General features: G+C 63.1%; 1 protein-coding gene across 6 annotated transcripts; it reads right to left on the bottom strand.

Moving 5' to 3' along the window:
• Positions 1-49: 49 nt before the first annotated feature.
• Positions 50-23,249, bottom strand: LOC128820332 (sodium/potassium-transporting ATPase subunit alpha-2). 6 transcript variants are annotated; one of them, XM_054001035.1, is made up of 23 exons: positions 23,210-23,249; positions 20,373-20,477; positions 19,258-19,317; positions 17,927-18,130; positions 16,594-16,707; positions 16,382-16,516; positions 15,536-15,653; positions 15,177-15,445; positions 14,059-14,257; positions 12,234-12,343; positions 12,017-12,151; positions 11,147-11,336; positions 10,040-10,215; positions 9,542-9,678; positions 8,428-8,578; positions 6,832-7,000; positions 6,020-6,174; positions 5,218-5,341; positions 4,506-4,651; positions 3,557-3,687; positions 2,380-2,481; positions 1,337-1,428; positions 50-264 (listed from the first exon to the last, which is right to left on the bottom strand). In XM_054001035.1, the coding sequence occupies exons 1-23, from the start codon at positions 23,219-23,221 to the stop codon at positions 236-238; spliced, it is 3,063 nt and encodes a 1,020-aa protein (XP_053857010.1). In that variant the 5' UTR covers positions 23,222-23,249; the 3' UTR covers positions 50-235. The 6 variants fall into 6 exon arrangements, with proteins under 6 accessions (XP_053857010.1, XP_053857009.1, XP_053857011.1 ...); XM_054001034.1 differs by lacking the exon at positions 23,210-23,249 and adding an exon at positions 20,581-20,659; XM_054001036.1 differs by lacking the exons at positions 16,382-16,516; positions 16,594-16,707; positions 17,927-18,130; ... (1 more) ...; positions 20,373-20,477; positions 23,210-23,249 and adding an exon at positions 16,209-16,251.
• Positions 23,250-25,161: the final 1,912 nt, after the last annotated feature.

Genomic DNA, 25,161 nt, shown 5'->3' with positions numbered 1-25,161 from the left:
GGGTCTCCCCTCCCCCTCCCTCCCCTCCCAGTCCATCCCAGTACACGGGGGGGGTTAAACTGGTTTATTGCTCTGCGGGGGGGGGGGGTCCGGGTGCCCCCCCAAATTCAGGGGGGTCCCGAGCCCCCCCGGGTTAGTTTTGGGGTGAGGGGGGGGGCTCCGGGGGCCCCAAAAGGGGGGAAAGGGATCGATAATAGGATCGATAATAGGATCGATAATAGGATCAATAATAGGATCAATAATAGGTTTCCTTCTCCACCCAGCCTGCAAAAAAGGGGAGGGGGCGTCAGGGGGGGCCCAAAACCCCAAACCCCAAAACCCAAAAACCCAAAATCCCAAAACCCCAAAACCCCAAAATCCCAAATCCCCAAACCCCAAAACCCCAAATCCCCAAATCCCCAAACCCCAAAATCCCAAAATCCCAAACCCCAAAACCCCAAAACCCCAAACCCCAAAATCCCAAACCCCAAAATCCCAAACCCCCAAACCCCCAAATCCCCAAACCCCAAAACCCCAAAATCCCAAACCCCCAAAACCCCCAAATCCCAAATCCCCAAACCCCAAACCCCAAAATCCCAAAACCCCACATGGGTGTTCCCCACATTTTTTGGGTCCCCCTCCCCATTTTTTAGGGTGTCCCCCCCCATTTTTGAGATGTCTCCCCCATTTTTGAGGTCCCCCTCATTTTTAGGGCGTTCCCCCCATTTTTTAGGGTCCCCCCATTTTTAGGGTGCCTCCCATTTTTAGGGTCCCCCCATTTTTAAGGTCCCCCCATTTTTTAGGGTGCCCCCCATTTTTTAGGGCGTACCCCTCATTTTTAAATGCATCCCCCATTTCTTTTAATTCCGGCCCATTTTTTGGGGGGCGTCCCCTGGGGTTTTTTTTCCCCCGTTTTTTCCCGCATTTTTTCCCCCCCATTTTTTAGGGTGTCCCCCCATTTTTGGGTTCCCTCCCATTTTTAGGATGTCCCCCCTTTTTTTTCGCCTTCCCCCCATTTTTTAGGGTGTCCCCACCATTTTTAGGGTGTCTCCCCCATTTTTAGGGTGTCCCCCTCATTTTTTAGGGTTACCCCCATTTTTTAGGGTGCCTCCCATTTTTTAGGGTCCCCCCCATTTTTTAGGGTGTCCCCTCATTTTTTAAGGTGCCCCCCATTTTTTAGGGTGTCCCCCCCATTTTTAAATGCATCCCCCCATTTTTTTTTAATTCCACCCCATTTTTTTGGGGGCGTCCCCTGGGGTTTTTTTCCCCCGTTTTTTCCCGCATTTTTTCACCCCCATTTTTTAGGGCGTCCCCCCCATTTTTGGGGTTCCCCCCCCCGGTTTTTGGGGTGCCTCACCTCCGGGGTAGCGCCTCAGGATCAGTTTCCTCACCTCGTCGTAGGCGAAGATCAGCAGGGAATAGGGGAAGGCGCAGAACCACCAGGTGACCCTGGCCACAAACCCCAAAATTTGGCCACCCCAAATCCCCTCAAGGTGGGGGGGGGGATCCCCCCAATTTTTTCAAGCCCCCCCCCAATTTTTTTTCATTCCCGTTTGCTGAGATTCCGCCCCCGATTTTTTTTTTTTTGGTTTTCCCCCCATTTTTTATGGTTGGTGAGGGATTTTTTGTGTTTTTTTGGGGGATTTTGGGGGATTTGGGGTTTTTTTTTTCAGGGGGTTTGGAGGGGAATTGGGGAGTTTTGGGGGATTTGGGATTTTTGGGGGGGTTTTGAAAAGGTTTTGGGATTTTTAGGAGGGGTTTGGAGGGGAATTGGGGAGTTTCGGGGGGATTTGGGATTTTTGGAGGGGTTTTGAAAAGGTTTTGGGATTTTTTTGGAGGGGTTTAGAGGGGAATTGGGGAGTTTCGGGGGGATTTGGGATTTTTTTTTCAGGGGTTTTGGAGAGGAATTGGGGATTTTTTTTGGGAACTTGGGATTTTTTGGGGGGGTTTGAGCGGTTTGGGAAATTTTTGGAGGGGTTTTGGAGGGGAATTGGGGATTTTGGGGGGGATTGGGATTTTTTGTGGGGGTTGAAGCAGTTTTAGGATTTTGGGGGGATTTTGAGGGGCATGAGGGGATTTTTGGGCAGTTGGGATTTTTTGGGGAGTTTGGAGCAGTTTTAGGATTTTGGGGGGGATTTGGAAGGGGCATGGGGGGATTTTTGGGGAATTGGGATTTTTTGGGGGGTTGGAGAGGTTTTAGAATTTTGGGGGGGAATATTGGGGATTTTTGGGGGAATTTTTTTAGGGTTGGAGCAGTTTTAGGATTTTGGGGGGGATTTTGAGGGGTTTTTTTGGGAATTGGGATTTTTGGGGGAGTTTTGAGCAGTTTTAGGATTTTGGGGGGGGATTTTGAGGGGCACGAGGGGGTTTTTTGGGGTCGGGATTTGGGGTGAGCCTCACTTGAGGGGGTACATCCGCAGTGCCACCCCCATGCCCGGGCAGTAGGACAGGAACGCCGCCAGCGCCGTCTCCTCCAGCAGCCCGAAAATCAGGATCTTGTTCCTACAAAATTGGGGGGATTTGGGGTTTTTTAGGGTGTTTGGGGGGACTTGAGTTTTTTTGGAGGAGGTTGGAGAGGTTTTGGGATTTTTTTTTGGAGGGGTTTGGAAGGGGGATGGGGGTTTTTTGTGGGGGTTTTGGGGATTGGGGATTTTTTTGGGGGTTGTTTTGGGAGATTTGGGGTTTTTTTTTGGGGGGGTGGGAGAGGTTTTAGGATTTTGGGATGTTTTGGGGTATTTTTGGGTGTTTTGGAGCACTTCATGCCCTGCTGGAAGATGGAGTTGAGGTGGATTTGGGGGGAATTTTGGCTGCTTTTAAGTGGGATTTTGGGGTGATTTTTGGGTGATTTTGGGGTGATTTTGGGATGGGATTTTGGGGTGGTTTTGGGTGGGATTTTGGGGTCGTTTTGGGATGATTTTAGGGTGGTTTCAGGGTGTTTTTGGGGGGATCTGTTGCACTTCATGCCCTGCTGGAAGACGGAGTTGTGGCACGTTTTTGGGTGGGATTTTGGGGTGGTTTTGGAATGATTTTAGGGTGTTTTTGGGGTGTTTTTGGGTGGGATTTTTGGGTGTTTTTGGGGTGGTTTTGGGGTATTTTTGGATGGGATTTTTGGGGTGGTTTTGGGGTGGTTTTGGGGTATTTTTGGGTGGGATTTTTGGGTGTTTTTGGGGTGTTTTTGGGGTGTTTTTGGGTGGGATTTTGGGGTGGTTTTGGAATGATTTTAGGGTGGTTTTGGGGTGTTTTTGAGGTGTTTTTGGGTGGGATTTTTGGGTGGTTTTGGGGTATTTTTGGGTGGGATTTTTGGGTGTTTTTGGGTGGGATTTTTGGGTGTTTTTGGGTGGGATTTTTGGGTGTTTTGGGGTGGTTTTGGGTGGGATTTTGGGGTGGTTTTGGGGTATTTTTGGGTGGGATTTTGGGGTGTTTTTGGGGTGGTTTTGGGTGGGATTTTGGGGTGGTTTTGGGGTATTTTTGGGTGGGATTTTTGGGTGTTTTTGGGTGGGATTTTTGGGTGTTTTGGGGGTGGTTTTTGGGTGTTTTTGGGGTGTTTTTGGGGTGTTTTTGGGGCGCTCTGTCGCACTTCATGCCCTGCTGGAAGACGGAGTTGCGGCGGGTCTTGCAGATGATGAGATCCGCCCACTGCACCACGACGATGCTGGCGAAGAACGCCGTGTGGCACGTGAACTCCACCACCTTGCGCTGCTCGTACGTCTGCGCAACGGAACCGGGGCGAGAAACCGGGAAACCGGGGGGGAAACCGGAGTGAGAAACCGGAGTGAGAAACCGGGAAACCGGGGGGGAAACCGGAATGAAAAACCAGAGTGAAAAACCGGAGTGAGAAACCGGGAAACCGGGGGGGAAACCGGAGTGAGAAACCGGAGCGAGAAACCGGGAAACCGGGAGGGAACAACGGGGAAACCGGGGAGGGAAACCGGAGTGAGAAACTGGGAAACCGGGAGGGAACAACGGGGAAACCGGGGGAGAAACCGGGGGGGAAACCAGAGTGAAAAACTGGGAAACGGGGGGGCAAACAACCAGGAGACTGGAGTGAGAAACCGGGAAACCAGGAGGGAACAACGGGGAAACCGGGGGGGAACCGGAGTGAATGGGGAAAGGGAGGTGAACGGGGAACTGGGAGTGAATGGGGGAAATGGGGAGGAACGGGGTGGAAATGGGTTTGGAATTGGGATGGAAATGGGATGGAAGTAGGTGTGGAACTGGGGTGTAACTGGTGTGTAACCCGTGTGTAACCAGTGTGTAACTGGTGTGTAAGTGGTGTGTAACCAGTGTGTAACTGCTGTGTAGGGTCAGTGTAGGATCCCTCATCCACTCCTGTCTGTAGGAATCCTCCAGGTCGTTCTTGGAGTGATTGTCCCGGGGGTGTTATGGGTGTGTAACTGGTGTGTAACTGTGGTGTAACTGGGGTGTAACTGGGGTGTAACCAGTGTGTAACCAGTATGTAACTGGTGTGTAACCCGTGTGTAACCGGTGTGTAACCGCTGTGTAGGGTGGGTGTTAGGGTCCCTCACCCACTCCTGCCCGTAGGAATCCTCCAGGTCGTTCTTGGAGCGGTCGTCCCAGGCCAGGCGGATCCCGAGCAGCGTTCCCGGCAGGAACCCGTTCTCCGCCAGGATCACGAAGTAGGTGAAGAACCCGCCCAGAGCCTGGATCATCCCTGCGGGATCGGGATCGGGATCGGGATCAGGGCCGTGGGATCAGGATCGGGATCAGGGCCGTGGGATCGGGATCAGGATTGGGATCAGAGCCATGGGATTGGGATTGGGAGCAGAATTCGGGATCAGAGCCATGGGATTGGATCATGAAGCAGGCGAAGAACCCGCTCAGAGCCTGGATCATCCCTGCGGGATCGGGATCGGGATTGGGATCAAAACCATGGGATTTGGGATCATCTTGGACCCTTTACTGACCAATCTGGCTGTAAGCCATTCTGATGGCCCTGAGTGACCAGTGAGTGACCACTGACCGATCTGGCCGTAGGCCATGCTGATGAGTGACCCCAGAGTGACCCTGAGTGACCAGTGAGTGACCCCTGAGTGACCAGTGAGTGACCACTGACCGATCTGGCCGTAGGCCATGCTGATGAGTGACCCCAGAGTGACCCTGAGTGACCCCTGAGTGACCCCTGAGTGACCCTGACTGACCAGTGAGTGACCACTGACCGATCTGGCCATAGGCCATGCTGATGAGTGACCCCAGAGTGACCAGTGAGTGACCACTGACCGATCTGGCCGTAGGCCATGCTGATGAGCCGCTCGTTGACCAGTTTGTCGCTGCGGGGGTTCCGCGGTTGCCGTTTCATGATGTCGCTCTCGGCCGCCTCGTAGGCCAGGGAGATGGCAGGGACCTGAGGGGACAGCGGTGTCACCCGGTGTCACCCAGTGTCACCTTCTGTCACCCGGTGTCACCCGGTGTCACCTTCTGTCACCCGGTGTCACACGTCATGGGATGGTGACAGTGCCCAGGGACAGCAGGATTTGGGGTCTCTGGGGTGGATTTGGGGTCCCCAGGAAGATTTGGGATGGATTTGGGGTCATGGTTGGATCTGGGATCCCAGGGTGGATTTGGGGTCCCAGGGTGGATTTGGGGTCCCAGGGTGGATATGAGTTGTATTGGGGATCTCTGGGATGGATTTGGGATCTCTGGGATGGATTTGGGGTCCCTGGGTGGATTTGGGATGGATTTGGGGTCTCTGGGATGGATTTGGGATCCCTGGGTGGATTTGGGATCTCTGTGATGGATTTGGGATCTCTGGGATGGATTTGGGATCTCTGTGATGGATTTGGGGTCCCTGGGATGGATTTGGGATCTCTGTGATGGATCTGGGGTCCCTGGGTGGATTTGGGATCTCTGGGATGGATTTGGGATCCCTGGGTGGATTTGGGATGGATTTGGGATGGATTTGGGGTCTCTGGATGGATTTGGGATCCCTGAGTGGATTTGGGATCTCTGTGATGGATTTGGGATCCCTGGGTGGATTTGGGATGGATCTGGGGTTCCCAGGTGGATTTGGGGTGCCCCTCACCATGTCGGTGCCCAGGTCGATGCAGAGGATGGTGACGGTGCCCAGCGGCAGCGGGATGTTGGCGATGATGAAGAGCAGGAACGGGGTGATCTCGGGGATGTTGCTGGTCAGGGTGTAGGCGATCGACTTCTTCAGGTTGTCGAAGATCAGGCGGCCTGGGGGGGACAGCGGTGGCTCCAGATGTCCCCAAATGTCCCCAAATGTCCCCAGTGCTCCCAATGACCCCAATGTCCCCGGTGTCCCATATCCCAAACACCCACAAATGTCCCCATTGTCCCCAATGTCCCCAATATCCCAAATGCCCACAAATGTCCCCAATGACCCCAATATCCCAAATGCCCACAAATGTCCCCAATGTCCCCAATTCTCAATTCCTCCAATGTTCCCAATGTCCCCAGTACCCAAATATCCCAAACACCCATGATGTCCTCAATATCCCAAACACTCACTATGTCCCCAATGTCCCCAATGTTCCCAATGTCCCCAATATCCCCAATATCCCCAATGTCCCCAATGCCCCCAATATCCCAAATACCCACAAATGTCCCCAATGTCCCCAATTCCCAATTCCTCCATTGTCCCCAATGCCCCCATTGTCCCCAATGTCCCCAATACCCCCAATGTCCCCAATGCCCCCAATATCCCAAACGTCCCCCATGTCCCCAACACCCCCAACACTCCCAATGCCCCCAGTGCCCCAATATCCCCAATGTCCCCAAATTCCCCAAGGACTCCACTGTCCCTAATGCCCCCAGTTCCCCCAATACCCGCCATGTCCCCGATGTCCCCAAACCCCTGTGCCCGTCCCCGACCTTCCTCGACGCCGGTGACGATGGAGGCGAAGTTGTCGTCCAGCAGGATCATGTCGGCCGCCTGCTTGGACACGTCCGAGCCGGCGATGCCCATGGCGATCCCGATGTCCGCCTTCTTCAGCGCCGGCGAGTCGTTGACGCCGTCACCCGTCACCGCCACGATGGCGCCCTGGGGGCATTGGGGACAGTGGGGACATCGAGGGCATTGGGGACACTGGAGACATTGGGGGCTTTGGGGACACGGGGGGCATTGAGGTATTGGGGACATTGGGGACACTGGAGACATTGGGGACACTGGGGACACTGGAGACACTGGAGACATTGGGGGCATTGGGGACACTGGAGACATTGGGGGCATTGGGGACACGGGGGGCATTGAGGTACTGGGGACACTGGGGACATTGGGGACACTGGGGACATTGGGGACATTGGGGGCTTTGGGGACACTGGGAACATTGGGGGCTTTGGGGACACTGGGGACACTGGAGATATTGGGGACACTGGGGACATTGGGGGTACTGAGGGTTTTGGGGACACTGGGGACATTGGGGGCTTTGGGGACATTGGGGACACTGGGGGCTTTGGGGACACTGGGGGCCTCAGGGGTATTGGGGACATTGGGGATACTGGGGACATTGGGGATATTGAGGGCTTTGGGGATATTGGGGGCTTTGGGGACAGTGGGGACATTTGGGGTATTGGGGACATTTGGGATATTGGGGACATTGAGGCCATTGGGGACATTGGTGGCTTTGGGGACACTGGGGACATTGGGACTATGGGGAACATGGAATATTGGGGACATTGCGGGATTGGGCACATAGGGGGCATTGGGGACATTGGGGATACGGGGGACACTGGGGACATTGGGAACATGGGGAACACGGGATGTTGGGGACGTTGGGGGACTTGGGACATCGGTGGCTTTGGGGACACTGGGGACACTGGGGTCATTGGGGATATTGGGGACATTGGGGATATTGAGATAAGGTGCTAAGGGCACAGGTGACACAGGTGACACAGGTGACAGAGGTGATACCGGTGACACAGGTGACAGGTGATACCGGTGACACAGGTGACACAGGTGACACAGGTGACAGGTGATACCGGTGACACAGTGACACAGGTGACACAGGTGACACAGGTGACAGGTGACACAGATGACACAGGTGACAGGTGACACAGGTGACACAGGTGATACTGGTGACACAGGTGACACAGGTGACACAGGTGACAGGTGACACAGGTGACACAGGTGATACCGGTGACACAGGTGACACAGGTGACACAGGACACAGGTGATACAGGTGATACCAGTGACACAGGTGACACAGGTGACACAGGTGACACAGGTGACAGATGACACAGGTGACAGGTGGCACAGGTGACACAGGTGACACAGGTGACACGGGTGATACCGGTGACACAGGTGACACAGGTGACAGGTGACACCGGTGACACAGGTGACACAGGTGACACAGGTGACAGGTGACACAGGTGACACCAGTGACACAGGTGACATCGGTGACACAGGTGACAGGTGACAGGTGACACAGGTGACAGGTGACACAGGTGACAGGGACAGGGCCGTGTCACCTGTCTCTGGCAGCCCTCGACGATGATCAGCTTCTGCTGGGGGGACGTGCGGGCGAAGACGATCTCGGTGTGGTTGCGCAGGATCTCGTCCAGCTGCTCCGAGCTCATGTCCTTGAGGTCCGAGCCGTGCACCACGCACGCCTTGGCCTCCCTGGGGGTCACGGCAGGGTCAGCGCCCCGAAATCGGCGCCCCGAAATCGGCACCCCAAAAAAGTCCTGGGAAAACCCCCTGGGACCCCATCCCCCATCCCAAATCCCAAGTCCCAAATCCCCATCGTGTCCTTCAGGTGTGACCCGTGCACCAAGCACACCTTGGCCTCTCTTGGGGATCATGGCAGGGTCAGCGCCCCGAAATCGGCACCCCGAAATCGGCACCCCAAAATCGGCACCCCAAAATCGGCACCCCAAAAGTCCTGGGAAAACCCCCTGGGACCCCATCCCAAAACTGCCTTCCTCTGCTGCCCCCCCAGCTGCTCCCAGGCTGCGTCCTTCAGGTGTGACTGAAACACACCTTGGCCTCTCTGGGGGTCACGGAGGGCAGCGCCCCAAAACCAGCACCCCAAAATTTCCAGGAAAAACTCCCCAGGATCCCAAAATCCCTGGGATCACCCCCAGGATCACCCCAAAATCCCCTCCCCAGCTGCTCCCAGGTCATGTCCTTCAGGTGTGACCCGAGCACCAAACACACCTTGGCCTCCTTGGGGGTCACGGGGGGGTCAGCACCCCAAAATTCCTGGGAAAAACCCCTGGGACCCCAAAGTCCCCTCAACTTCCCCACCTGTCTCACCTGGGGCTCACCTGGGGCTCAACTGGAGCTCACCTGGGGTTCACCTGAGATTCCTCTGCCTCATCTGGGGCTTACCTGGAGCTCACCTGGAGCTCACCTGGGGTCCCCCTGGCTCACCTGGGGCTCACCTGGAGCTCACCTGGGGTCCTGGGGTCCCCCTGGCTCACCTGGGGTTCACCTGGGGTTCTCCTATCTTACCTGGGGCTACCTTACCTCTGCCTCATCTGGGGTTCACTTGGGGCTCCCCTGGTTCACCTGAGGTTCCTCTGCCTCACCTGGGGCTCACCTGGAGCTCACCTGAGGCTCACCTGGGGTTCCCCGGCTCACCTGGGGTTCACCTGGCTGACGGGGATGTTGAGGCGCGCCGCGATGTCCTCCACGGTCTCGTTGCCCTCGGAGATGATCCCGACGCCCTTGGCGATGGCCTTGGCCGTGATCGGGTGGTCCCCGGTCACCATGATCACCTGGGGGGCACCGTCAGCACCTGGGGACACCTGGGGACACCTGGGGACACCTGGGGGACACCTGGGGACACCCTGGGGACAGCTGGGAGCACCTGGGGGACACCTGGGGACACCTGGGCGACACCTGGGGACACTTGGGGACACCTGGGGGTACCTGGGTCCCCAGGTACCCCCAGGTACCTGGGAGGGGCAAGGGGAAATGGGGTCCCAGGCAGGCTCAGGGGGGTTTTGGGGTTCCGGGCAGTGTTTTGGGGGTCCCGGGTGGGGATTTTGGGGTGCCGGGCAGGCTCAGGGGGGTTTTGGGATTCCGGGCGGGGATTTTGGGGTGCCGGGCAGGCTCAGGGGGGTTTTGGGGTCCCACCTTGATGCCGGCGCTCCGGCACTTGCCCACGGCGTCGGGCACGGCGGCGCGGGGGGGGTCGATCATGGACATGAGCCCCACGAAGCAAAGGTCGCTGGTGGGGAAATTCACCTCGTCCGCGTCGAAACGGAACCCGCGGGGGAACTTGTCCGGGGGCAGGTACAGGTGACAGAACCCTGGGGACACCGAGGGGACAGTGACACCCCCAAAACACCCCCAGGAATGACTGTACAGGTGACAGAACCCTGGGGACACCGAGGGGACAGTGAGACCCCCAAAACACCCCCAGGAATGACTGTACAGGTGACAGAACCCTGGGGACACCGAGGGGACAGTGAGACCCCACAGGGACCCCCAGGAATGACTGTACAGGTGACAGAACCCTGGGGACATTGTGGGGACAGTGAGACCCCCAAAACACCCCCAGGATCTTCTGTACAGGTGACAGAACCCTGGGGACATCGAGGGGACAGTGAGACCCCAAAAACACCCCCAGGAACCCATGAGGGACCCCACAGGGACCCCCAGGATTTGTCCGGGGGCAGGTACAGGTGACAGAACCCTGGGGACACCGAGGGGACAGTGAGACCCCACAGGGACCCCCAGGACTGTCTGTACAGGTGACAGAACCCTGGGGACCACCAGGTCCCCCCAGAACCCTCTCCCTGAGCCCCCCCAGCTTCAGGTTCTGGAAGGTTCCTCCATGTTCTTATCCAGGCTTTTCTCCACCAAATCTCCTCTGGATCCCCTTCCAGCAACCTGGAGACCCCCAAATCCCCCTCAGGACCCCCCCCCCCCAGCCCCCCCCGGGTGTACCCAGGCCCCTCTCCCCGAGCCCCCCCAGTTCCAGGTTGGGGCTCTGAATGACTCCTCCTCCCCCTCATCCAGGTCCTGCTCTCCTGGGGACCCCCAAATCCCCCTCAAGACCCCCCAGGACCCCCCAGGCATATCCAGGCCCCTCTCCCTGAGCCCCCCCAGCTCCAGGTAGGCGTTCTGGAAGGTTCCTCCGTGTTCTTATCCAAGCTCTTCTCCCCCCAAATCTCCTCTGGATCCCCTTCCAGCAACCTCGGGCCCCCCCAAATCCCCCCCAGGACCCCCCGGGCGTACCCAGGACCCTCTCCCCGAGCCCCCCCAGCTCCAGGTAGGCGTTCTGGAAGGCCTCGCGCATCTCCTGGTCCAGGGGCTGCTCCTGGCCCTGCAGGAGGATGCGGGAGCAGCGGTCCAGGATGCGCTCGGGGGCTCCCTTCATCACCAGCAGGTAGCCCTGGGGGTCCTCCTCGCGCTCGTGGATGGACAGCTGGACACGGGCACGGCCAGGGGACAGCGGGGTCACTCGCCACGGTCAGCGTGGGGTCACCCGCAGGCTGCCCGGTGTCACCCAGAGCCACCCCAGGGTCACCCGCAGGCTGCCCGGTGTCACCCAGAGCCACCCCAGGGTCACCCACAGGCTGCCCGGTGTCACCCAGAGCCACCCCAGGGTCACCCACTGAGCGTTCTGGTGTCACCAGGGTCACCCAGAGCCACCCCAGGGTCACCCACATGCTGTCCAGTGTCACCCAGAGCCACCCCAGGGTCACCCACTGAGCGTTCTGGTGTCACCAGGGTCACCCAGAGCCACCCCAGGGTCAGCAGAGGCATTCCAGTGTCACCCACTGACCATTCTGGTGTCACCAGGGTCACCCAGAGCCACCCCAGGGTCACCCACACCCTGCCCGGTGCCCCCAGTGCCCCCAGTGCCCAATCCCAGTGCCCCATCCCAGTACCCCCAGTACCCCCAGTACCCCATCTCAGTACCCCCAGTGCCCCCAGTGCCCCATCCCAGTGCCCCCAGGTCCTCATCCCAGTGCCCCCAGTGCCCCCAGTGCCCCATCCCAGTGCCCCCAGTTCCTCATCCCAGTGCCCCCAGTGCCCATCCCAGTGCCCCCAGTGCCCCATTCCAGTGCCCCCAGTGCCCCCAGTGCCCCGTGCCCGCAGCACCTGGTACTTGTTGGTGGAGTTGAAGGGGATCTCGGTGACTTTGGGGTTGCGGTCGCGCATCCTCTTGACGGAGCCGCACGACAGCTGGATGCACTTGAGCAGCGCCGACTCGGACGCGTCGCCGGCCGTGTCCCGCTGCGGGGGGACACGGCTGTCACCGCTGCCACCGCGCCTCGGGGGCCGCGTCCCCTCCCCCGGGCCCCGGGGACCCCCCGACCTTGGAGATGGAGACGTTCTCCTGGCCCGGCTTGAACACGGCGCGGTTACAGAGCCCCGCGATGCGCGCCAGGGCCGCCCACGTGGGCGAGCGCTTGTCGAAGGTGGCACCTGGGGACACGGGGCACTGTCAGGGCACGGCCGGTGACACCCACTGACCACCCTGGTGTCACCCACTGACCACCCTGGTGCCACCCACTGACCATCCCAGTGTCACCAGTGCCATCCACTGACCACCCTGGTGCCACCCACTGACCACCCTGGTGTCACCAGTGCCACCCATTGACCACCCTGGTGTCACCAGGGTTGCCCATGTGGGCGAGCGCTTGTCGAAGGTGGCACCTGGGGACAGGGGGCACTGTCAGGGCACGGCTGGTGTCACCAGTGCCACCCACTGACCACCCTGGTGCCACCCAGTGACCATCCCAGTGTCACCAGTGCCATCCACTGACCATCCTGGTGCCACCCATTGACCACCCTGGTGTCACCAGGGCCGCCCACGTGGGCGAGCGCTTGTCGAAGGTGGCACCTGGGGACACGGGGCACCGTCAGGGCACGGCCGGTGCCACCCACTGACCACCCTGGTGCCACCCACTGACCATCCCAGTGTCACCAGTGCCACCCATTGACCACCCTGGTGTCACCAGGGTCACCCATGTGGGCGAGCGCTTGTCGAAGGTGGCACCTGGGGACACGGGGCACCATCAGGGCACGGCTGGTGTCACCAGTGCCACCCACTGACCACCCTGGTGTCACCAGTGCCACCCACTGACCACCCTGGTGCCACCCACTGACCACCCTGGTGTCACCAGGGCCACACACTGACCACCCTGGTGTCACCCAGTGACCATCCCAGGGTCACCCACTGACCACCCTGGTGCCACCAGGGCCGCCCACGTGGGCGAGCGCTTGTCGAAGGTGGCACCTGGGGACACGGGGCACCGTCAGGGCACGGCCGGTGACACCCACTGACCACCCTGGTGTCACCCATTGACCACCCTGGTGTCACCCACTGACCACCCTGGTGTCACCCACTGACCATCCCAGTGTCACCAGTGCCACCCACTGACCACCCTGGTGCCACCCACTGACCATCCCAGTGTCACCAGTGCCACCCTGGTGCCACCAGGGCCGCCCACGTGGGCGAGCGCTTGTTGAAGGTGGCACCTGGGGACACGGGGCACCATCAGGGCACGGCCGGTGACACCCACTGACCACCCTGGTGCCACCCACTGACCACCCTGGTGTCACCAATGCCACCCATTGACCACTCTGGTGTCACCAGGGTCGCCCATGTGGGCGAGCGCTTGTCGAAGGTGGCACCTGGGGACAGGGGGCACTGTCAGGGCACGGCCGGTGACACCAGTGCCACCCACTGACCACCCTGGTGCCACCCAGTGACCATCCCAGTGTCACCAGTGCCACCCTGGTGTCACCAGGGCCGCCCACGTGGGCGAGCACTTGTTGAAGGTGGCACCTGGGGACACGGGGCACCAACAGGGCATGGCCGGTGTCACCCACTGACCATCCCTGTGTCACCAGTGCCACACATTGGTGCCACCCACTGACCACCCTGGTGCCAGGGGATTGGCATTCCAGGGCATCGGGGTTTTGGGAGATCGGGGTTCCAGGGCATTAGGGTGCCAGGGCATTGGGGTTTTGGGGCATCAGGGTTTTGGGGGACTGGGGTTCCAGGGATTTGGGGTTTTGGGGGATCGGGGTTTCAGGGGGTTGGGGTGCCAGGGGGTTTGGGTACCGAGGTCCCAGGGCATTGGGGTTCCAGGGGTGCTGGGGGCACTGGGGGTTTTGGGGTGCCCCCCACGCACCCGACTGGTCCTCGGTGGTGTCGGCCTCGTGGATCTGGTTGTCGAACCACATGTGGGCCACGGTCATGCGGTTCTGGGTGAGGGTCCCGGTCTTGTCGGAGCAGATGGTGGAGGTGGAGCCCAGGGTCTCCACGGCCTCCAGGTTCTTCACCAGGCAGTTCTTGCGCGCCATGCGCTTGGCAGTCAGGGTCAGGCACACCTGGGGGGCGCCCCGGGGTGTCACGGGGGTGGGACCCCCGCTATGGGGTGAACAGACCCCCCCCCCCCCCAACCCCAAAAGTGGCCCCAGAGCCCCCACAGTGCGCCCCCAGCGTGCCCACAATACCCCGTTGTGATCACCTGGTCATCGGGGCCAGGCACACCTGGGGGGCACCCCGGCGTGGGACCCCCCCATGGGGTCTGGGGTCCCTCCCCAGCACCCCAAAATGACCCCAGTGCCCCATATCCCCCTTCCAGTGCCCCCCCCCCACCATTACAGTGGCCAGCAGCCCCTCAGGCACACTAGCCATGATGATGTCCATGAGGAAGAGGATGGTCGAGCCCCCCAGTAATGCCTCTATTGCCCTCCCAGTGCTCCCAGTGCCCTCCCAGTGCTCCCAGTTCCTTCCCAGTGCCCTCCCAGTACTCCCAGTGCCCCCTCTCACCATTCGATGTCCCTGCCCCCATGACACCCATGCTCCTCCCATGTTCCCGTACCCTCAGTACCCACCGTGACGGTGGCCAGCAGCCCCTTGGGCACACTAGCCACAATGACGCCCATGAGGAAGAGGATGGTGAAGCCTCTCAGTAGTGCTCCCAGTGCCCTCCCAGTGCTCCCAGTGCTCCCAGTTCCTTCCCAGTGCCCTCCTAGTGCCCTCCCAGTGCTCCCAGTGCTCCCAGTGCCGTCCCAGTGCCCTCCCAGTGCCCTCCCAGTGCTCCCAGCCCCTCACCGTGACGATGGCCAGCAGCCCCTCGGGCACGTTGGCCATGATGATGCCGATGAGGAAGATGACGGTGGAGCCCCTCCCAGTGCTCCCAGTCCGTTCCAGTCACTCCCAGTTTGTTCCCAGTCCCTCCCAGTCCCTCCCAGTCAATCCCAGTCCCTCCCAGTCCCTCCCAGTTTGCCCGCAGCCGCTCACCGTGACGGTGGCCAGCAGCCCCTCGGGCACGTTGGCCACGATGATGCCGATGAGGAAGATGACGGCCTCGAGCCAGGTGTAGCCGAGGATGAGGGAGAGGATGAAGAAGGAGAGGCCGAGGAAGACGGCGACGCCGGTGATGAGGCGGATGAAGTGCTCGATCTCCATGGCGATCGGCGTCCGGCCCACCTCCAGCCCCGAGGCCAGCGAGGCGATGCGGCCCATCACCGTCCGGTCGCCCGTGGAGATGACGATGCCCCGCGCGGTCCCTGGGCGGGACAGAGGTGACACGGAGGTGACACGGAGGTGACACGGAGGTGACACGAGGCCTGGGGACACGGCGGGCGGCGGGGGCCCACCTTCGACGCAGTTGGTGGAGAAGAAGCAGATGTTGCGCGTCTCCAGCGGGTTCTCGTGCGTGAACTCCGGCGAGCGCGTCTGCGGCTCCGACTCGCCCGTCAGCGAGGAGTTGTCCACCTTGGGGGGATTCGGGGGGTTGGGGTACGGGGGGATTGGGGTTATGGGGGGATTGGAGGGGATTGGGGTTGTGGGGGGATTCGGGGGGATTGGGGGTTTGGGGTTATGGGGGGATTGGCAGAGATTGGGGTTGTGGGGGGATTGGAGGGGATTGGGGTTGTGGGGGGATTGGAGGGGATTGGGGTTGTGGGGGGATTCGGGGGGATTGGGGGTTTGGGGTTGTGGGGGGATTGACAGGGATTGGGGTTATGGGGGATTCAGGGGGATTGGGGTACGGGGGATTGGGGGGATTGGGGTTGTGGGGGATTCGGGGGGATTCGGGGGGATTGGGATACGGGGGGATTGGAGTTGTGGGGGGATCGGAGGGGATTGGGGTTGTGGGGGGATTCGGGAGATTGGGGTACGGGGGATTGGGGGGATTTGGGTTATGGGGGGGATTCGGGGGGATTGGGCTTGTGGGGGATTGGGGGAATTGGGGTACAGGGGGATTGGGGGTTTGAGTTTATGGGGGGATTGGGTGGGGTTGGGTGGGGTTGGATGTCCCCCCGTGCCCACCTTGCAGCCATGGGAGGAGATGATCCTCATGTCCACAGGCACCCTGTCCCCACTCAATGTCCCCAGTGCCCCCAATGTCCCAATGTCCCCAGTGCCCCCAATGTGCCCAGTGCCCCCATTGTCCCCAGTGCCCCCAGTGCCCCCCCAGTGTCCCCCGTGCCCCCCGTGCCCACCTTGCAGCCGTGGGAGGAGATGATCCTCATGTCTGCGGGCACCCTGTCCCCGCCCTTCACCTCCACCAGGTCCCCGACCACGACGTTCTCGGCGTTGATCTGGATCTTCTCGCCCTCGCGGATCACCAGCGCTTGCTGGGGGGGGCACCGGGCACCTCAGGGGGTGCCCGCCCCCCCCCCGGGACCCCCCCGGCCGTGCCCCCGCTGCCCACCTGGGGCACCATGTTCTTGAAGGAGTCCATGATCTTGGAGCTCTTGGCCTCTTGGTAGTAGGAGAAGCAGCCGGTGACGATGACGACGGCGGCCAGGACCACGCCCAGGTACAGCTGGCACCGGGGGGGGGGGGGCACCTCAGCACCTGGGGGGCACCGTGGGACCCCCAGGGCGGGGTGACAGGGAGGGGACACCCTCGGTGCTTTGACATCCCCCCACACCCACAGCTGGGCCCCCCGAGAGCTGGCACGGGGCGGGGAGGGGACAAGGGGCCACCGGTCTGTGCCACCCCCAGCGCCAGTGTCCCCAGTGCCAATGTCCCCATGGCGCCTGTCCCCATGATCCCAGAGCCCCCCCCCCCGTGTCCCCACAGCGCTCCTGTCCCCCCTCACTGTCGTGCCCCTCGTGCCATCACCACCATGCCACTGTCCCCCTCAAGGTCCCTGTCCTCACGACACCCATGCCACCCCCAGTGTCCCCCGTGGTGTCCCTGTCCCCTCAATGTCCCTGTCCCCATGACACCCATGCTCCTCCAATGTCCCCGTACCCTCAGTGCCCCCCGTGCCCCCCGTGTCCCCAAGCCCCACCATATCCCCAGTGTGCCCAGTGTCCCCATGTCCCCCATACCCCTGGTGCCCCCCGATGCCCCCCATGCCCCCAGTGTCCCCAGTGTCCCCATACCCCCCATGTCTGCATGTCCCCAGTGTCCCTTGTGTCCCCATACCCGTGGTGCCCCCTGTGCTGCCGGTGCCCCCCATGTCCCCAGTGTCCCCCATGTCCCCAGTGCCCCCCATGTCCCCCATACCCAGCATACCCCCCATGCCCCCCCTGTGTCCCCATACCCCCCACACCCCCGGTGCCCCCCGTGCCCCCGGTGCCCCCCCGTGTCTCCAGTGTCCCCAGTGTCCCCATGCCCCCCATACCCCTCATGCCCCCTGCACTCCCTGGAGTCCCCCGTGTCCCCATACCCCCATACCCCCCCATACCCCCCGTGCCCCCCATGTCCCCATGCCCTCCATTGCCTCCGGTGTCCCCCGTGTCCCCCGGTTCCCCCAGTGTCCCCAGTGTCCCCTTACCCCCCGTGCACCTCATGACCCCTGCACTCCCTGGAGCACCCCATGTCCCCAGTGTCCCCAGTGTCCCTACACCCCCCACACCCCCGGTGGCCCCCGTGCCCCCGGTGCCCCCGGTGTCCCCAGTGTCCCCATACCCCCGGTGCCCCCGGTGTCCCCAGTGTCCCCGGTGTCCCCATACCCCCGGTGCCCCCGGTGTCCCCAGTGTCCCCATACCCCCCGTGCCCCCGGTGCCCCCAGTGTCCCCATGTCCCCTCACGTTGTCGTTGGAGGGCTCGTCCTCCATGGCGGCCTGGATGCCGTAGGCCAGGAAGCAGAGGATGGCTCCGATCCAGAGCAGGATGGAGAAGCCCCCGAAGAGCTGCCGGCAGAACTTCACCCACTCGGGGGTCGTGGGCGGCGGCGTCAGCGCGTTGGGGCCGTCCTGCACCAGGATCTCGGCAGCGCGCGCGTTGGTCAGCCCCTGCGGGGACACGGGGACACGGGGACACAGTGACACCGGGGACACGGGGACACCGGGACACTGTGACACCGGGGACACGGGGACATGGGGACACTGTGACACCGGGGACACGGGGACACGGGGACACAGGGACACTGTGACACCGGGGACACGGGGACATGGGGACACTGTGACACCGGGGACACGGGGACACTGTGACACTGTGACACCGGGGACACGGGGACACCAGGACACTGTGACACCGGGGACACGGGGACATGGGGACACTGTGACACCGGGGACACGGGGACACTGTGACACTGTGACACCGGGGACACGGGGACACCAGGACACTGTGACACCGGGGACACGGGGACACGGGGACACTGTGACACCGGGGACACGGGGACATGGGGACACCGTGACACTGTGACACCGGGGACACGGGGACACCGGGACACGGGGACACCATGACACTGTGACACCGGGGACACGGGGACACAGGGACACCGTGACACCGGGGACACGGGGACATGGGGACACCATGACACTGTGACACCGGGGACACGGGGACACTGTGACACCAGGGACACGGGGACACCAGGACACCGGGGACACGGGGACACAGGGACACGGGGACACTGTGACACCGGGGACATGGGGACACGGGGACACGGGGACAACGGGATACTGGGATACTGTGACACCGGGGACACGGGGACACCGGGACACAGGGACAACGGGATATGGTGACACCGGGGACACAGGGACACCGGGAGACTGTGACACCGGGGACAGCCAGGGGGACACGGGGCACCAGGGACACCGGGGTACACCAGGGACACAGTGACACCAGGGACACGGGGACACCAGGGACACCCCAGCCCTGCTGGGGGACACGGGGCACTGGGGACATCGGGGACACAGTGACACCAGGGACAACCGGGGCGACACGGTGACACCGGGGACACAGTGACACCGGGGACAGCCCAGGGCGTGGGGGGGATGAGGGGTGTGGGCAGGGGACATTGGGGACAAGGGGGTATGGCCAGGGGTCACCCACAGGGACAGGAGGGATGGGGGTGGCACTGAGGGTGGGACACAGGGACACGGGGACATGGGGACACGGGGACACAGGGACATCTCACCCGGGACAGGTCCACCTGGTACTTCCTGCCCAGCTCATCCAGGGACAGTTTGTGATCATCCTGAGGGACAAATGCCACCCCTGTCACCCGTGTCACCCCAGCCAGGGTGGAGGGCCAGCTGTCCCCCTGTCACCCATGTCCCTCTGGCTGGGGTGGCATGGCCAGCTGTCCCCAGAGTCCCACATCGCCCACGTCACCCACGCCACTGTGTCACCTCAGCTGGGTGACATGGGACAGCTGTCCCCATGACCCCAGTCACCCCAGCAGGCTGGCATGTCCCCATGTCACCCACGTCCCTCTGGATGGGATGACACGGCCAGCTGTCCCCGGAGTCCCATGTCACCCATGGCACCCATGGCACCCATGTCCCCATGTCACCCATGTCCCCCACATCTCTCACGTCATCCATGTCACCTGTGTCCCCAGGAATGCAATGACATGGCCACCATCCTTGTGTCTCTCGTGTCCCCTATATGCCCCATGTCCCCATGGTCCCAGTGTCACCCATGTCCCCATGTCCCCTGTCCCTGTTGCTGTCCCCGTGCCCCCCATGTCCCTCCATCCCAGTCACTGTCTCCATGTCCCCTGTCCCCTCGCTGTCCCCTCTCTGACCTGTGTCCCTTCTCTGTCCCCTCTCTTTCCTGTGTCCCCTCGCTGTCCCCTGTCCCTGTCCCTGTCCCCTCACTGTCCCATGTCCCCTGGGAAACCCAGGGGGTCACTGTCTCCCTGTCCCCTCTCTGTCCCCTGTCCCCTCGCTGTCCCGTGTCCCCTCACTGTCCCCTCTCTGTCCACTGTCCCCTGGTTTCCCCTGGCTGTCCCCTGTCCCTCTGTCCCCTCTGTGTCCCCTCCGTGTCCCCTGGCTGTCCCCTGTCCCCTGGCTGTCCCCTGTCCCCCTGTCCCCTCCGTGTCCCCTCCGTGTTCCCCGGCTGTCCCTGTCCCCTGGCTGTCCCCTGGCTGTCCCCTGGCTGTCCCCTGTCCCCTCTGTGTCCCCTCCGTGTCCCCCGGCTGTCCCTGTCCCCTGGCTGTCCCCTGGCTGTCCCCTGGCGGTCCCCTGGCTGTCCCCTGTCCCCTCCGTGTCCCCTCCGTGTCCCCCGGCTGTCCCTGTCCCCACTCACCAGGTTCACCTCCTTCTTGAGCTCGTCCAGCTCCTTCTCCTTCTGCTTCCTCTTCCCGCCGCCGTTCTCGGACGTGGTGGCCGCGGGCGAGTACTCGCGGCCGGCCTGCGGGGACCCCCCCGCGTGGGCACGGGGACCCCCCCGGCGGGCAGGGGACCCCCCCGGTGCCACCCCCGCCCCCCCGCCAGCCCCGGGCCAGGGCCATTACCGTGGGCGCGGAGGTCACGGCCAGCACCGGCGTCACCGTGGCCACCGGCATCGTCGGCGCGGGGGGGGGGCGGCGGGCACCGGGCACCGGGCGGGCGGGGGGGGGCACGGCGGGGGGGGGCGCGGGGGGGTCAGCGGGGTCACTGGGGGTGGGGGGGGGGTGGTCATCGGGGTGGCACTGTGGTCATTCAGGGGTCACTGTGGCCATTGAGGGGTCGCTGTGGTCATTGAAGGGACACTGGTCATTGAGTGGTCACTGTGGTCACCAGGGTGGCATTGTGGTCACCAGGGGGTCACTGCGGTCATCAGGGTGGCATTGTGGTCATTCAGGGGTCACTGTGGCCATTGAGGGGTCGCTGTGGTCACCAGGGTGGCATTATGGTCATCAGGGTGGCATTGTGGTCATTGAGGGGTCACGGTGGTCATTGAAGGGACACTGTGGTCACCAAGGTGGCACTGTGGTCATTGGAGGGTGGCATTGTGGCCATGGGTGGGGTCATTGTGGTCACCAGGGTGGCATTGTGGTCATTAAAGGGTCACTGTGGTCATTGAGGGGACACTGTGGTCACCAGGGGCTCACTGTGGTCACTAGGGTGGCATTGTGGTCACCAGGGTGGCATTGTGGTCATTGAAGGGTCACTGTGGTCATGGTGGGTGTCACTGTGGTCATCGGGGTGGCATTGCGGTCACTGGGCAGTCGCGGTGACAGGTGGCATTGCGGTCATTGGAGGGTGGCATTGGGGTCACGGGGGGGGTCACTGGCCACAGGGGGGGTCACTGTGGTCACCAGGGTGGCACCGCGGCCATGGGGGTGTCCCTGTCACCAGGGGTGTGTCACTGTCACCGTGGGCATGTCACCGTCACTGTGGGGGTGTCACTGCAGCCAGGGAGGTGTCACCGTCACCGTGGGAATGTCACTGTCACCAGGGGGGTGTCACTGTCACTACAGGGGTGTCACCGTCACCCTGGGGGTGTCACTGTCACCAGGGGGGTGTCACTGCAGCCGGGGGGGTGTCACTGTCACCAGGAGGGTGTCACCGTCACGCTGGGGGTGTCACTGTCACCACAGGGGGGTCCCCACACCCATGGGGGGGTCCCCACCAGCCGGGCACAGGAAAAGCCCCCCCAGGGCGTCACGAGGCCGGGGGGGGGGTCAGGACCCTCCCACTCCTCGGGGGGTGGCACTGTCCCCTCCTGTCCCCTCCTGTCCCCTCCTGTCCCCTCCTGTCCCCAGGGGTCCCCGGGTGGCCCGGCCGGGGGGGGGGCGGGGCGGGGGGGGGGGCGATGTCATGGAAAAGCTCCGGGAGCCAAAACCAACACCGGGAGCGGGGGGGGGGACCGGGGGGGGGCTCGAGTTACCGGGGGGGGGGGGCACTGGGGGCACCCCCACCCCCCAACCCACGGGGGGGGGGGGGCCCTGCCCCACCCCCCAACACGGGGGACCCCAATTGTGGCTCAGCACTGGGGGGAACCCACCTGAGGGGACCCCCCCGCATTTGGGGGGGGGGTCAGGGGGGGTGTCGGGTGTCGCCAGTGTCCCCCCCCCGCTTCCCCCCCCCTTGGGGACAGCGCCAAGGGGACACCCGCGGGGGGGGGGTCGAGGGGGGGTGGAGAACCCCCACCCCGCGGGGTCCCCCCCGATTTTGGGTGGGTGCCCGGGGTGGGGGGGGGTTCCGTTGGGTTTGGGGGGGGGGTCGCGGCGGTGCCAGCGGCGCGGGGGGGGGCCGGGGGACACCGTGGGGGGGGGGGGGGGGGGGGGCGGGCGCGGGGCCAGCGGCGCTCGGGGCCCCCCCGCGGGCGTTGCCAGGGCACCGAGAGCGGGGCTCGGGGCAGCCGCGGGCACCGAGCCACGCGCGGGGGGGGGGGTCCCGCCAACGGGGCTGGCGATTTCCAGCGCGGGGGGGGGGGGGGCGAGTTTGGGACCCCCACCCCTAAAAAAAGACCCCTGCTCATGGGGGGGGTCTGCGGCCCTCGCGCGTTCTGCGGCCCCTCGGGGGTTTTGGGGGGCACCGCGGGGGGGGGTGGGGGGAAAAATTTGGGGTGGGGGGGGGGTCCCGCGTGGGGCGGTGCCACCTGCGCAGGTGGCACACGGGGGGTGCCCTGGCAGAGCGGGGGGGGGGGGGGGCTGTCCCGCGTGGGGAGGGTCGGGTCTGTGATTTTGGGGGGGGGGGGGGAGGGGGTCTAAGGGTGGGGGTCCCGCGTGGGGGGTGCCCGGTTGAGTGGCGGGGCGTCCGGGGGGTGCTCCGGGTGTCGCGGGGGTTGTCACGCGTGGGGGCCCGCCCGGGGAAGGGGTCCCGGGGGGGGGGGGTTTTCCGGTGGGGGGGGGGGTGAGTCTGTGGGGGGGGGGTCCCGCGTGCTTTTGGGGTGCCGCGAGTGGGTTTGGGGCGCCCCGCCTGTGTTTGGGGTGCCCCGGGTGGGTTTGGGGCGCCCCGCGTGGGGTGGGCTCCGCGCGTGGGGGTGCCCGGCTGGGGCGGGGGGTGGGTGGGCACTGTGGGGAGGGGGGGGGTTCGGGGTTGGTTTTTTTTTTTTTTGGGGGGTTTTGTTTTTTTTTTTTTTGGGGTGCCCCGCGTGGCTCCGCGCCCCGCGTGGCTCCGTGCCCCGCGTGGGCGCCCCGGGCCGCCCCTACTCACCCCTCTGCCCATGGCGCTGCCGTCGCCGTTCCCAGCCCGGGACACTTTTGGGGGGGGCGCGGCGACAGCGGCCGAGAAAAAACCCAGCGGGCCCCGCCCGGGCCGGCCCCCCCCCGCCCCCACCCCCGCCCCCCACCCCCAGCCCCCGCCGCTCCCCCGGCCCGGGGGGGGGCGCTGGGAACGCAGGTGCGTGCGGGGGGACGGCAGTGACCCTTCCTGACCCCCCCCCCCCCCCCCAAATCCAGGGGGACCCCCACATCCGGACCCCCCGCGGGGCAGCTTTAGGGGGGGGGGCCGCTCCATTTTTGGAGCCTCCCTGCCCCCCCCCCTCCGGAGCAGGGGGTGAGCCCGGGGGGGGGGGGGGTATTTTGGGGGGTGTTGTTTGGTTTTTGGGGGGGGGGTCCCCAGCCCGGTGTGTGCCCGGTGCTCCCGGTCTGATCCCGCCTGGCAGCGGGAGGTGCCCGGGAATGCGGCCGGGGGCTAAAATTAGCCCGGGAACGGCCGGGAGTCGGGGGGACACCGAGGGGGGGTGAACTGGGGGGGCTGTGCCGGGAGTCCGACTGTGCCCGGGGGTCCGACTGTGCCCGGGGGTCTGCCCGTGCCCGGGGGTCCGACTGTGCCCAGGGATCGGCTGTTCCCGAGGGATCCACGGTGCCCCAGGAGCGGCTGTGCCCGGGATCCAGCTGTGCCCGGGATCCAGCTGTGCCCAGGCTCTGACTGTCCCCACGCTGTGACTGTTCCCAGGGATCTGCTGTTCCCAGGGTCTGACTGTGCCCAGGAATCCAAATGTTCCTGAAATCTGGCTGTTCCCAGGGACCGACTGTGGCTAGATCTGGCTGTTCCCATGATCCGGCTGTTGCCAGGATCCGGCTGTTCCCATGATCCGGCTGTTGCCAGGATCCGACTGTTCCCAGGATCCAGCTGTTCCCGGGCTCCGGCTGTTCCCATGATCTGGCTGTTCCCAGGATCAGGCTGTTCCCGGGATCCAGCTGTTGCCAGGATCCAGCTGTTGCCAGGATCCGGCTGTTGCCAGGATCCGGCTGTTCCCGGGCTCCGGCTGTTCCCGGGATCTGACTGTTCCCGGGCTCCGGCTGTGCCCACCCCGCTTCATTCCCGGTGTCTGGTTGTTCCCGGGCTCCGGCTGTTCCCTGGCTCTGGTTGTGCCCGTGGAGGCTGTTCCTGCGTCCGGCTGTCCCCGGTGTCCCCTTGTCCCCGGTGTCCCCTTGTCCCCAGACTCCGGCTGTTCCCGTCCCCCCCCCCCACCCCCCAGTGTCCCCAGTGCCGCGCCAAGGTCCCCTCCCAGTACCCCCCCCCCCCCCCGGCTTTATCTCCATGGCAACCGCCAAGGGCAGCTCAAGAGCGGGGGGGGGGGGCACCGGTGACACCAGTGACACCAGTTACAGACACCAGTGACACCAGTGACACCAGTGACACCAGTTACAGACACCAGTGACACCAGTCTGCACCGGTGACACCAGTGACACCAGTTACAGACACCAGTAACACCAGTCTGCACCAGTGACACCAGTGACACCAGTCCACACCAGTGACACCAGTGACACCAGTTACAGACACCAGTGACACCAGTGACACCAGTGACACCAGTGACACCAGTTACAGACACCAGTAACACCAGTCTGCACCAGTGACACCAGTGACACCAGTTACAGACACCAGTGACACCAACGACACCAGTAACACCAGTGACACCAGTTACAGACACCAGTGACACCAGTTACAGACACCAGTAACACCAGTCTGCACCAGTGACACCAGTGACACCAGTTACACCAGTGACAGACACCAGTGACACCAGTCCACACCAGTGACACCAGTGACACCAGTGACACCAGTGACACCGTTGACACCAACGACACCAGCGATACCAGTTACACCAGTCCACACCAGCGACACCAGTCTGCACCAGTTATCAGCTCCCCCAGCCCGCGGCT

Source organism: Vidua macroura, chromosome 29, assembly GCF_024509145.1.
Source record: "Vidua macroura isolate BioBank_ID:100142 chromosome 29, ASM2450914v1, whole genome shotgun sequence".
In the NCBI taxonomy this organism is placed as follows: domain Eukaryota; kingdom Metazoa; phylum Chordata; class Aves; order Passeriformes; family Viduidae; genus Vidua; species Vidua macroura.
The sequence above is the reverse complement of the archived record's forward strand: the minus strand, read 5'-3'. Positions and strand labels throughout refer to the sequence as shown.

What these genes read in the sequence shown, in the direction of transcription:
- LOC128820332 (XM_054001034.1), bottom strand. Translation starts at nt 20,631, where the DNA reads ATGCCGGTGGCCACGGTGACGCCGGTGCTGGCCGTGACCTCCGCGCCC. An exon ending in CTCCACCAACTGCGTCGAAG is followed by an intron (nt 15,446 to 15,535) that starts GTGGGCCCCCGC and finishes TGTCCCGCCCAG; the next exon opens with GGACCGCGCGGGGCATCGTC. An exon ending in TCGACCTGGGCACCGACATG is followed by an intron (nt 5,342 to 6,019) that starts GTGAGGGGCACC and finishes CTGTCCCCTCAG; the next exon opens with GTCCCTGCCATCTCCCTGGC.